The sequence below is a fragment of the Aptenodytes patagonicus genome, chromosome W (genome assembly GCF_965638725.1).
Source record: "Aptenodytes patagonicus chromosome W, bAptPat1.pri.cur, whole genome shotgun sequence".
Taxonomy (NCBI): domain Eukaryota; kingdom Metazoa; phylum Chordata; class Aves; order Sphenisciformes; family Spheniscidae; genus Aptenodytes; species Aptenodytes patagonicus.
In genome coordinates this window covers 4,565,152-4,579,147 of record NC_134981.1, presented here as the reverse complement: position 1 = coordinate 4,579,147, position 13,996 = coordinate 4,565,152, and the positions used below count along the sequence as shown (strand labels likewise).

At 42.7% G+C, this 13,996-nt stretch overlaps 1 protein-coding gene across 2 annotated transcripts in view; it reads right to left on the bottom strand.

The window, feature by feature from the left end:
* Window positions 1-548: 548 nt before the first annotated feature.
* The window catches only part of LOC143172089 (alpha-2,8-sialyltransferase 8E), a 45,877-nt gene continuing 32,429 nt past the window's right edge, over window positions 549-13,996 (bottom strand). For both annotated transcript variants that reach the window (XM_076361333.1, XM_076361334.1), the window contains 4 exons: window positions 13,238-13,382; window positions 10,850-10,962; window positions 5,873-5,965; window positions 549-4,953 (listed from right to left, as the gene is read on the bottom strand). In XM_076361333.1, the coding sequence (XP_076217448.1) occupies window positions 4,485-4,953; window positions 5,873-5,965; window positions 10,850-10,962; window positions 13,238-13,382 (820 nt within the window). In that variant the 3' untranslated portion in view covers window positions 549-4,484. The remainder of the gene's footprint in view (window positions 4,954-5,872; window positions 5,966-10,849; window positions 10,963-13,237; window positions 13,383-13,996) is intronic.

Genomic DNA, 13,996 nt, shown 5'->3' with positions numbered 1-13,996 from the left:
ATTTCTACCGATTCACTGACACCCCCCCAGAGTGGACTGTTCTTAGAGTTGATTTCCTTCTGTCTACTACATCTAACCATCCCGCGTGAACATCACCTTCAATTTATCATCAGTCGAGCCTGCATGGGGGCAGCTTTTGTCAGGGACTAGGGGAGCTACTCCTGGCCCTTGCAAGCTGTGAAGCTTCACCTATCATCACTACCATGTTACTCCACAGTGGTAAAGGCTCTGGACCAGAGTGGTGGTTGCAATCATCTCCCATATTCCCTTTACATCACTTTTCCAGGCGATCACGGACCTACTCGCTATGGTGCATCTCCTCCCCGAGATCGCAGCAGGAGGAGCTGCCATGGCATGGCTCTCCCTTTGCAATTCATGAGCTGGCTTTGACAACTCCGTTGCAATCACAGAAAATATGCTAAAATATTATAATGGCCCTATCACCATTTAATCCATTCTGTCCAACAGCAAAGTTGGATTTCATAAATCAAAAGCAAGCGGCTAAACTATTTCAACTAAATACTTCCTTCCCTTTGACGAAAGCACTGGCAGATTCATAAGCTCCTCTGTTGACCTGACAATAAAGGAGAAGCAGTCCTAGTTATGTTTTTCCGGCTGAATTTGCATTGCCAGTGTATGCAGATCTCAGGAACTTCTTAAGCGATTCTCCTAAATAATATGAGTTGGTGATTAAACCATAATATTATAATTTTCTCTCTCCCTGTCTCAGATTTCATATCCTCAGCAACAGAGCCGGGATTAAAGCCGGAGCTCAGGATGTGGTACCAGACAGCTGACAGCGTTTCTTCTTGGACAGATCAGATTTTTGTATCAAGGGATTTCTCTGGGGCCTGCAGCCTTTCCTGTGGGAAAGCACGACATGCTATGCATGCCCTTTACTTGCCATAACAGTGTGCAGCAAACACATCCGGCTTCCTGACAGTCACTTCTTATCACTCAGGTATCCCACTGTTCAAAGAAGGTTAAGATTGGACATTTGGAGCTTTGACCACGTGGGAGAAGGGAAAACAAAATAGCCTCAAACTCAAGACACATTCTTGATGTCAAAAGAGTTATTTTCTTATGCGCAATACACAAAAGAATGATGGCAGAAAACAAGGAGGGTCCTTCTTTCTGCAACAGCCCTTCTTTTCGTCCGTTTAAGCAGGACGGGCAGAAGCTCAGGTTGGTCAATGCTGGCTCACCACAGTGACATTGCACAGGTAGTGACCTCCGCATAGCTAAAATCTCCTGGGCAGTATTTATTTGCTATCCATGGAGAACAGAGCAGCAGGTAGGGTCCATCCTCAGACCCTGCTCCTGCAAGCTGCCACCACGCCATTTCCACTCGGCACCACAGATGCCGCGGTACGGCAGCAGGAATCTCATTTTCCAGTGTCCAGTGCAAGGCAAGGAAGCCAAAAAATATCTGAAAGCTTCTGCATATGGCATTTCTGACAAATGCCATAGTTTTTCAATCATTTTTTTGAGCCACACCTGAAAAATTAATCAGAAAGTAAACACGTTGCAACATGCATTTCATCTCAAGGATTATTATATACATATTTCTTTAAGTATCTTTCTGGCTTGCATCACTCCTTATATCTAACTATACACCTATGTACACCTTCGCAGACTTGTCTGGGCCTGTTTCTGCAGTCCCTACACAAATAAAATACCCATCCACTTGAATGGGAGCTCTTTTCAGATAAATGTGGCAAGACTGGGCCTTTGGTGCATACGTGCGAGTATCTTGCACACACATTTTAAAATCATTAAAAAAATATAGTAGCTATAGATTTATAACCGATCAAAATCTAAACACAGTAAAACTGCACTTATTACAGTATAGCCTAGGTGAATTTACATTGCTCATTTACATGAAGCAAACAAAGGAAAGGAAATGTCTATGACCCTGTAATTACAGGTTAACTGTAATTACAGTTTTGCTTATCCTTTTGTCTGTCCAAAAAGTCCAAAAGGATTTTTGCAATAAAAAAGAGGGATTTGCACCATTTCTTTCCAACATATGGATGCTTCTCAAGTGCTTTCCCATCTTTTTTGAAGTATCTCTCGCAACGTATCAGACTCCTTTCGGTTGCTTTTGTTCACTTCAATCACCATAGTAAAGAAAAATGCCTTACTAAAGAAGGTAACCTTAGCAAAGTAGCAGCAGCAAAGCAATACTGAAGTCATGACTAGTCCCATACTCAGGCAGAATAAGGAGTAAGGGCTCTAGGTACCAGCTTCAGCGTCATTACTGTTATCATAAAGCTTAATGCACAGCAAGATGGCCAACCCACAGGGTCACATTGCTCTCTAAATAGCACTTTCGTTACAGCACTTCATTATCAAAGCCCTTTGCACATAAATTTACAAAACACAGCAAAGACAAAGATCTCTTTTGCATATTAAATCAAGGAAACCATTTCATCTACAAGTTCATTCTTAGTGTGCTGCATATTTCACAGCTAGCCAATACGAGGCGGTGCTCACTAACACACGGTATAACTCTAAGAACAAAAGCACAACACCACACATATATAAAGCTTAAGCACAGGTCCTTCACCTACCCCTGGCTGGTATTTCCCAAGTGAGCTCTGACACCTTTATCAAGGATATGGGTTGCTTTTAAAGTAATCAGACCTCTGGAGTCTAGTGTAAAGCTAAGGAAATACACTCTCACATACCGTCCAGGTCACTGCTGGTCAGTAGGGACTTTTGAAATGGTGACCATCGTGCTTCACGTCCTTTCTGATCATTTTATCTGTAGCGTGAGCAACTTTCACAGCTTTCAGCACAGCACAGAGGATTTTAAAAGAAGCTTTGTGCGCTCATGCATTACAAAATCAAAATCCCAGTCCAGATTTGGATTCAAACCCTCTCCCCCCAAAAAAGAAAGTATCCCTCATATAGAACTAGCACTTTAAACTCCAAATCCTTGATCAAAGATGTTGTAATCTAATCAAGACAAGACAAGGCACTGGACAACAGCCCAAGTGCTTCAGACTAAGAACTTATACGAGGAAACTCTGTTCATTTAACTATGCCAGCACAGCTGAAACAGCAAACCTCACCCTCCTGTGCACGCAGTCATACCAGTATGAAAGGGCACACACCAGCAGCCTACTACACCACGGTTCAGCAGCCAAAATAAACTCCAGCAATACGTGGCATCTTTTCTGCATCAGGATTTTGCCAGTCTAACTGTATCAGGTGAAAAATTAAGCTTGGCATAACTGACAGAGTTAACGTTGGTAACTTTTTAAAGAATACACCAGCCCTTTTACTATCCTAATAACATTCTCAACATACAAAAATGCCACGTTAAGACATCTGACATCTTGAGATGCGTAATTTTAAAATAAGTATCATAATCCAAGCCACAAAGTACCTTCACTGTATTTTAACTTCATTTCCCGCCAGTACTTATCACAGATGCCTGACAGTATTTAACTTGACCTGCACAACAGTGAATCAACATTCAGATACTCTTACAAAGTCTTTAATAAAAATCAAAGAAGAAATGCCTTTTTCTATCTTATGCTGTGATATTTGAACCGAAAAATCAACTCAGAAAATGTAACTACGTAATCTCCTTGCTATTCAGCCCAAGAAAAGCTTGCAGAAGTGTGAAGGAGCATGTTTCTTCAATAAGGACTCCAATCTGAAGCTGAGATGGTCACTGTAGGAGGAAGTACACACAGTGCTCGTGCGTTAGCTAGAAGGAAAGCATTACAGACAATGAGAAAGAAAAGATGATCAGCAGAGGAGACCAGAAATATAAGACACAAGAAGAAGAAAGAAGCTCTAAAACAATCGCACACAATGATCAACACAGTTACCTGTCGCTGTGAATGGGAGTTTAACACTCTCTTCTATCCTGGCTGAAAAATTTCACAAAGTGATCTTGTTTATTCCTATCACATCTATCCGCTATTTTTCACCAATACTTTGTGACATTACAGAACAAAGACCTCAAGTTATATACTTCCCCTTAAAACTATAATGCTAAAGAGTATTTTCAAAAGCCCAAATGCCAGAGAACAGTGCTTTCAATAAAATCTGGCAATGCCCCAAGGTACTCGATTCAGAAACCTACGTAAAGTCATACAGTCTCTGCTAAAATTCTCCACCACTGATTCTCCTCAAAAGTTTGGTGCTTTTCTTCATAGTGAAATGATAACTATATTAATGTGCTCTGTTTATCACTAAATCTATTGGAAATGTGCTTCTTATCTGACTTGCTTTCCAGGGCAGTGCATACCCTGGGACAGAGGAGTTTTGCTTCTCCCACGCTGTTACGGACCCAACTCTGCTAGCAGGAAAGATGCTGGTATCCTAGATCTTATGGGATGCAATACCTTGAGGAAATTTATATCAAACAATTATTGCATAATCTCAGGGTGTAATAAAACCTCCTACACCATACACAGGCATCGAGTTCCTGTTACACTTTTGCGTCAGAGGAAGGAGTGTCCCTGTCAACAGCAGCTACAGGTCCCTGTATGAACCCGCAGGATCCCCTTGCTGTGCATGTGGAGGAAGTTGAAGATTTCTGAGGGCATAGCGTGAAAACCAGGGCGAGGTTTCACATTGTCATAGTAGTGGTGAGTTATAAAAATCCCTGAGGGGTTCATGGGGAAGGCCCAAAAGCCAAAAAGGTGGACTTCTTCGCAGAGCTCCAGGGCAGCAGTCACCAGGATCAGTCCAGTGCTAATCCGCTTGGCCCGCACCCCTTGGCCGAGCCAGTAGCGTGAGACGTTGATGAGATACTGGGGATGAAAATAATAAACAGCTTGCTGAGATTCAAAATCATCCAGGACATATTTGACCCGGATTGAGACGTCCGTGTTGCGAGTGTTGTAGAAAGCTGGCAGCAGCACGGAAGCGTTCTCGTAGACCTGGAGCACGTCATAGAAGGGTTTCCTCCATTTTTCCAGCTTATGAAATCTAAAGAGAAAAGGATGCGAGTGATGGTCAGAACAGCGCAGACTCCGTGTGGGCCCAGCAGACAAGAAACCTCCAATGGGCTTTTAATGAAACATTTCTGACACAGAGATAATTGAAATGATGTTTCCGTTAACAAGGGGAATATATTTAGATTTGTAGATAAAGCATGTATGATATGTAGGGCAAAAATGCAGGGTATAAAAAAATACATGTTCTCCTCTCTTTTGGCAATACATTCATCAAACAGTGGAAAAACTTTGTAGACATTTCCGATCATGTCTCACTTCTCATTTTATTATGAGAAGTATGTCATTTTTCCAAGGTGTGGACAGCTGTATAGTGCATTATGCAGTGCAGAACTGTATAAAAAAGTGGCAAATACCAAAGCAGAGCAAATGTCTAAAATGTCTAAAGGAAAGCAGTCATGAGCCCCATGGTCCCAAACCTGTCAGCAAGGTGGCATTAAGGTATTAACAAATTTAAAATTAAAATCATCCAGTCAATCCTGGCTACAAAGTTTAACTGGCATTTTTTAAAAACATATGAGAATGTGTGCTACTTTATTTAAGCATTTAGGGTGGGATCCGGTTGCTTCCACCCTGAATGTTTCTGAGACATTTGCCTGGGGCTTGCAAGCACGGCACAAGACTTCCAGGGGGAAGGATGGCTCTGCTGTTATAATTTTAGCTCATCAGCTTCCCACTTTGTATCACCAATGTGCAGGTCTAAGTGTTTTACACATTTCTGTAAGTTGTTACTGCTTCCATATACTGAATAACTTCAATTCAGAATGAAATATATGATTCATAGTGTCAGTTTAAAGTAATATTGGGAAAAAAGTTCTCTGTAACAGTTAGAATTAAGTGAAAGGTAGATTTGGAAAAGCAATAGAGATGAAAATACAAAAACCAGAAACGACCTCTCAGTAATTATACTGGGATTGACAGTCACGACATCCGTCTTTACCCCAACGTCCGTGAAGTATTTCTCAGATATAGGAGGCAAATTGCATCTATAAAGGAAAGAAATTAGTAAGAAAGTTAAAAAATTCCTTGCACCTTTTCAGGACTAGAAAGTAGAATTTATTTAAGCATCTCTCCTAAGCAACAAATCTAGAAACAGATTGAGAATTTAAAATTGTATCAAAACATGGTGATGCCAAAACTGTGCATTAAAGTAAGAAGTTCTTAGGGGCTATATGAAGACCTCTCTTCTTCCCCAAGTCTGTGAGACATGACCCCTTTTTGCAGATGTAGCCAATGCTCGCTCATTTTGCTTCCTTAATAGCAGTTCAATTATTTACTTCTGCAGTTTAGGACAAGAAATGGGATGAAGCCCCAAGGACAATCAGCCTATAACATCAAAGACTTCCTCAACAGCAGCTGAGCTGTATTCAATGATTAATAGATAAACTATATCTATAACATTGCCTTTAACATGCTTTGTTTTATACCCAAGAGAATTTAGGGGAAATGCTCCACAAGAGACAAATCAGTCCAGTCCTAATTAATCCAAAACAATCTGCTGCCCTTCCTTTTCCCTTTATAAGTATCTCCCAGCGCAGTGTAAGAGCAGCAATTCTGACTCTACAGATTCACCAGAGGATGTCAAAGCTATTAGGAGCAAACTTGTGAAGATTTGCAAACCTTGACTTTGCCCAACCTCCACTCACCTTGGCCTTGACCTAGATTCATCATCACAAAAAATTTAGGGCATCCCTCAAGAGATGCTGAAGTTACTGAAACACGCACACATACACACAAGCTATCACACCAGCTTTGCTTCCATAGGAAACCTAGCTAAAAAAAAGCTTCAGCACGCATTATCAGAGGCAACATAAGTGGCCTTGCAACTAGTTTTACACTCAGTTTAAGCTAGCGTTAGATATTTGCTGACATTTTGAAAACTGTTTGAAGCGATCTACAAGCCACAGTAAAAGCCTTCACTGTTAAGATCCCCACATCTCAAAAATACTGCTGTGCCTAATTCCCAAACACCTCTGTATTTTTGAAGATCAGGGCTGAATAGGAGAAAACGGTGTAGGTATTTAGGGTAAGCGGTGCTCAGTGTTTTCACAATACTGCAGTTCAGCTACCATCATAATTTCTCAGTCACAGGGAGAGGGCAAGTGGGGGAGCAGAGGGACGCACAAAAATCCTTCAAAGTCCTTCTCAGACTCAGGAGGTTCACATGTACCTCCCAGAGAGTCCCTCTTTATCAGGGCAGAGAAATTTTTTTAGCCACCTCATCCTTCTCATAGGCAATGTTATTTCCAGCACTTTTCTCTGCTAGGTCACGCAAAGTCCTTCTGAAGTCCTCTAGCATCCCCAGTTCCACCTAGCACTGGGCACTGTGCTCATTAGATTATATTTGAAAAAGGTTTTCAAATATTCAGCTTCAATATTTTCAAACAGTAAACTCCCACCAGGATTAAGAAAGAGTGAATTTGTTGAAAGTGGTAATTCCTTACAAAAACGATACGATCCGCATAAACTGTAGTTTTGTCATAGAACTCCAAAAATTCATCCCTGCAGAGAGTAGTCCCATCTATAAATGCACCCAATGTTTCATCACAGATCTCCACTCTGGCCAGTAGATGGAGATAGACAATAACAACTAGTAAATGCAATTCGTGTGTGTGTGTGTGTGTGTGTGTGTATTTTATATAGTCTACTGTAATATAATTAATTGCTATCAGAATTTATTTCATAGAAAAATCTTGGTTGCATCCTGCTGGCCACAAGCTTCCTGACAATAAAAGATTTTCCCAGGCGTCCTGAATGTTTCACTGAATGTTAGCAGTGCTCCATAGGCAGTTCTTGAAATATTTTAAAGGATTGTTTTGTCGGTGACCAAGATGGTGATTCCTGACAGTTTGGTGAACTGGTGTCAGACTGGAAAGTGGATTCGTTCAGACCTGACCTTAAACACAAGCTTTACTTTAAAATTGATGTCAGCAGACCTTAAGCTGTTAAACACTAGCATGTCTTTGTGCATAATGCTGGTCCACATGTTTTGGAGGTGGTGAGCCAGGGGGTTTTTTTGCACGAGTACTGATGTACTTATTCATATTTCAGTTCTACTTAAGCCTCTACTTAATTAATTACTGGTACCAAAAGCAATTTCTAAGTTCTGTAGTGATCTGATCTGCTCTTTTTATGCAGTTGTGGTACAGTTCAAGAAAGAGCAACAGTGGTAGAGAGGGACCTCCACTGCAAGTTCTTATACCTAAATGATGACATTTGCTGCCCGTATTTCCACTTCCACTCAACAGTTTGTCACCTCCATGTGTAACATAAAATCATAGAATCATTAAGGTTGGAAAAGACCTCTAAGATCATCGAGTCCAACCGTTGACCCAACACCACCATGCCCACTAAACCACGTCCCTAAGCGCCTCATCTACACGTCTTTTAAATACCTCCAGGGATGGGGACTCAACCACTTCCCTGGGCAGCCTGTGCCAATGTTTAACCACTCTTCCAGTAAAGACATTTTTCCTCACGTCCAATCTAAACCTCCCCTGGTGCACCTTGAGGCCATCTTCTCTCGTCCTAACATGTACCTTTCATTTCAACTATACTGATAGCTGTGATCCAGCACAATAGAAGGGAATCTACAATAACTATTTAATATATATAGGGTACACTAGGCTTTTAAGAGGCAAATTATGTGAAGCCTGGAGTGTTTCACAGATTAAAATAAGGCAATAGTTTTCTATAAAATGGGCACAAGAGGCAGACACAAGGGGTCTGAAAATAATGAATAGTGAAGGTAGGATCGGTAAAATTTTATTTCTCATTTGATGCCAAATCAAATTAAGAATGCAATGAGCCAAAATCTGACCTAATTTTTGCTGGTATGCAATCAGAGAAATTCATTGATTTATGCACAGTTATTCTAAACTGACAGGACCGTACCTAAGATCAGAAAATAGGCCAACAGAACTAAAAAGATCTTTCTTTTCTACAGAACAGGTCATGAATCTCTGAGCTAGCTGTCATATGCCATGACCTGGGAAAAGAGCTTAACAGGATTTAGAGAGGGATTAGTCATGCATATGAATAATTGTGGTGGCTTGACCCTGGCTGGATGCCAGATGTCCACTGCAGCCGCTCTATCCCTCCCCTCCTCAGCTGGACAGGGGAGGGAAAATATAACGAAAGGCTTGTGGGTCGAGCTAAGGACAGGGAAAGATCATTCACCAATTACCATCACAGGCAAAACAGACCCGACTTGGGGAAAATTAATCTTTTATCAGAGTAGGGTAATGAGAAATAAAAACTAAATCTTAAAACACCTTCCTCCCACCCCTCCCTTCTTCCTGGGCTCAACTTCACTCACGAATTCTCTACCTCCTCCCCCCAAGCGGCGCAGGGGGACGGGGAACAGGGGTTGCGGACTGTTCATCACACGTTGTCTCTGCCGCTCCTTTCTCCGCAGGGGGAGGACTCCTCACACTCTTTCCCTGCTCCAGCGTGGGGTCCCTCCCATGGGAGACAATCCTCCATGAACTTCTCCAACGTGGGTCCCTCCCACAGGCTGCAGTTCTTCACAAACTGCTCCAGCGTGCGTCCCTTCCATGGGGTGCAGTCCTTCAAGAACAGACTGCTCCAGTGTGGGTCCCCCACAGAGTCACAAGTCCTGCCACCAAACCTGCTCCAGCGTGGGCTCCTCTCTCCATGAGTCCACAGGTCCGGCCAGAAGCCTGCTCCAGTGCGGGCTTCCCACCGGGTCACAGCCTCCTTCAGGCATCCACCTGCTCCGGCGTGGGGTCCTCCACGGGCTGCAGGTGGATACCTGCTCCACCGTGGACCTCCATGGGCTGCAGGGGAACAGTCTGCCTCATCATGGTCTTCACCACGGGCTGCAGGGGAATCTCTGCTCTGGCGCCTGGAGCACCTCCTCTCCCTCCTTCGTCACTGACCTTGGCGTCTGCAGAGTTGTTTCTCTCACATATTCTCACTCCTCTCTCTGGCTGCAACTTCTGCATTTTTTTTCCCCCCTTCTTAAATACGTTATCACAGAGGTGCTACCACCATCGCTGATGGGCTCAGCCTTGGCCAGCCGCGGGTCCATCTTGGAGCCGGCTGGCATCGGCTCTATTGGACACAGGGGAAGCTTCTAGCACCTTCTCACAGAAGCCACCCCTGTAGCCTTCCCGCTACCAAAACCTTGACATGCAAACCCAATACAATAATAAAGAAGTCTTTCCCATATATATTAAGATGATAAAAGTGCTGCTGAATTCCATTACCCAGGGACACAAGTCGTGGGATGTCCCAGTCTATGCAAAACCTGGATAATTCCACATATGGTGGGGAGCACAATATGAAGACACTCAACCTTCAAAGTTATTCAGGCATCTCTGCACACCCTGGAGTCTACAGTACTGATTACTGTGACACGTATTATCCAGCACTTGAGCTCTGCACTACTTCAGAAACACACCTCTGAGGCACGTGAGCTGTACAGCGTGGAGCTATTAACATCTGGCCAAGCCGCTTGTCACACAATAGAGGTTGTACCTCTGGTTCAGAACTGCCCCAGAAAATTACGGCCACATTCACAGGACACTGCTCCTGGACTAATGTCCACGGAAGGATAAACCCACAACCTGAGTAACAGGGGACATCCTGAACGAGGATGTCAAACTTTGTCAGTGAGTCAATGATTAACCACATGGAGTTAGGGAGAAATAATTCCTCAAAGCATAATTTTTAAATAAATATTATACAGTGAGGTGTTTTTTTCGAAACGTCACTTTTTGTGCAAGAAGCAGGCTTGATATGGCCAGGTTGGCAAATCCTGTGTTTCCATGTGAGAGAGAACAGCTTTGCAATCCTTTATTTGTCATTAAAACAGGCAAAAAGAAAAATGGTGCTGTGGTGATTACCGAAACACGAAGTCTGCACTGTCAATCTCCCGGCCACATCTGCTGTTCTTCAGAATTCCTCCGTTCCCGACCACTGCACATTTCTTAAACTGGGAGCGGTGGTACGGCATATCCTGCAACATCACAGCAAGGAAACAGTTAAATATCCCGAAACATGGCCGCAACAAGTCCCTTTTTTACTTTTTCCTTTTTTTTGGTGCAGCTGCATCTTGCTGCAGATGCACTAATCATAGGAGGTTGACACTGGTTCTGGCCCGCAATATTCCCATGGTGTACCTAAACGGATGGGATCGTTTTCTGTGCAATTAGAGATAGTATGGGCAACTAACTCAGAGGGAAAAAAAGCAGTAACACGGTTTTGTCCAGACTTAATAACGGAAGAAGTCATTTTAGAAACTTGCTTTCCCTTCTGATTTCCACATGAGGGCATGAACCATAAAATTAGCGTTCCCCAGGCATTGCCTTCTGAGCTGCCTGCAAACTGCTTGCTCCTCAGGCTCTGATGTCCTGCTTTTGAGAAGTCTGCACACATAGTTCCAGAGCAGCTAGTAAAGCCCAAGAAGTCTCTTTAAGTCAGACAGCACATTACAGCTATTTATCAGAACCTAGCCCAAATTTTAGCGCTTGCTACCACTAATTGTACTAATAGTGTTAATGATCATTAATTAGCACTTGTACTACCAGGAGTGCCTAGAGCCTTTGGTCAGGCACCTTTCTGGACTCGTGTAGGATGCACCTTTCTGCAATCTTCGGGCAAAATTCTGTCTTCACATGCAGACATGCAGCTGCTGCCACCAAAGCAGGAGAAGGTGAAAATCACATCTCCCAGAACAGAACTGGGCCGTTAGGGTGAGAGGGCTGGGGCACAGAACTGAGCCGCGCTACACCTTATGAATATGTAGAGATGTGTTTATATAAGCATGAGAGTGCTCGTTTTGGTACATACATATTTTATCAATAATTTCATACCGCAAACTAGAGAGATGCGATAGCGACATGACATTTCTAGGTGATTATTCCCAGGATCTTTCCATAGTATTCATAAGCAAAAAGGCAAAAGGGCATGCAATTACACCTGTCTGAGAAAAGCAGCAGCTGTCTAACAGAGTGGCAATATAGACTTGTCTGTGCTTTATCCAGAGATTTCTTAACACAAAATGCCTCGGCAGTCCTGAAAGGGAGATCAGAAGCCAGGTGTCCGCACTCAGCACAAGGCTCTTACAGTCGTGCTCCCAGGCTTTCAGCCCTTTATCTCCTACGCTTGCCATGCTGCAGCCCTGCTCCTAGGCAGAGGGTGGCTTTGGCCACATAGGTGCTGCCCAGTGAATCCCAAAGGCACTTTGGCATGGGATAGAGCCGGCAAAGCATCCTCAAGGCATACCTGGATAAATATAACAGCAGCTATAGGACACCCCTAGCAAAAGCGTAGGCATCTAGTCTTTCATCCATTCATCCGCGCAATCAGGCAGGGTTTTGAGGATAATACACCTGGACTTAGATGTACTCATTTTTCGCAAGTCTCCAGATGCCAAAGTGCTTTCCTGGATCTGAGCCTTTCCCCTGCTCTGCCCCAGTTCCCCATGTGCACATTTAGGTAACAGCACTGCCCTACCTCTTAGTAGTGCTCCGAAAGCAAATGGATTAAAAGTGGCTAGGCCCTGAAGGACAACGTTAATGACAAAAATCTAAGTACTTAACTTGCATATTTTTCTGACTTTCTGAAAGGGATAAATTTCAGTTATCCCCTCCAAATATGCCATTTTAAATTCATAAGGTGTGCTCCATGATAAATCAGTAGTCACATAAGCCCATTTCTGCACATCAGTCACTGTGTGCAATGGGAATTGGCCACTGGTTATAACTTTGAATGACCCTCAGGTCAAGGATTATTTGCTGAAAAGGTTTTGAATAATCATTATGATGAATACATTTTAAAATTGTGCAGCCTGTTCAGAGATAAGCTGCAAACAGAAATCAGTATAAAAATACTTAGTCACTGTGAATATGAATTATAAAATAACCATGCCCCTAAATAAGCAGACCCACCCAAAATGTTGGATTTATTGTATGTGAATATTGTACTTTCAAAAAGTTCTGATCAGTAAGCGCCTCTTTTACTCAGCTTTCTTATTTCATTAGCCACTTTGCTGCTAGGTCAGTAATATTCTGCAGGAAAATATATATATATTGTATACTAGAGCAGATGACGACTAGAACATAGGATAATCAGCTAAAATATCATAACAAAAATAAACATTTTCAAAATATATGCAATGAAGTTTGTAGAAATGTCAAACAGCCAACTGCTAAATGCTTGGCTATAGGATAGCATCTAATGCAGCAAGTAGGGTGAAGTTGATTCTGCAAACGGACAGAGGCATGAGGCACCTTTGGAAACATTTTGAAGATTTCTTGGTTGATATGGAAGATTCCACTAGTATCCACTTCATATTTCAGTTTAGTTCCCAAGGGAGTATTTTTCTGGGTGGTGAACAGAAAGGCAGGGGCATTGCAACACCTCGACAAAGTAGACCTGTAAAATGAAAAAGAGAGAAATAAGACCAAGGAGCTGATAGCATGCTTTAGGATTTGCAATTACTATCACTCCTAACAAGGTATTTTTCAGCAAAAAGAAACTTTTTAGCTGTAGGAGGGTAAAATGGTGGTTTGCTGGGTTTTCCTTTAGAAAATTTCAGATTCAGTGAAATTTTCCTTGATTGAGGAAATTAGGTAAAAAAAACCCAAACAAAAAACAGAAGAAATGAGATCCCTGTACCTGTCTCTTCTAGGCTGCAGGAAATGCATGTGCAGATTCTGCCCTGCTCCAGACCCCAAAGCTGAGCTTCTGCCCCCAATATCCTGGGGAAAGCATCCTGATGAATTAGTCCCTCCCTGCTTTAGAGGTCTTCCACTTTTTGTAAAGTATTTATTCATCACTGGGTAGGAAATGCAGGGGTTAAAGTATTCAGCTGGGGATGAGGAAGCTGGGCAGGGCAGGGACTTAAACACAGCAATACCTAAAGACACTACCCCGCTTACCAGACTACTGTGGAGCACGGCAGACTTTGATTACAAAAAAAACCTTTTAAAGGTCTTAGTTTTGCCTTTGACCTTGCATATGTGCATCAGGAAGATGATGTGGCCCTG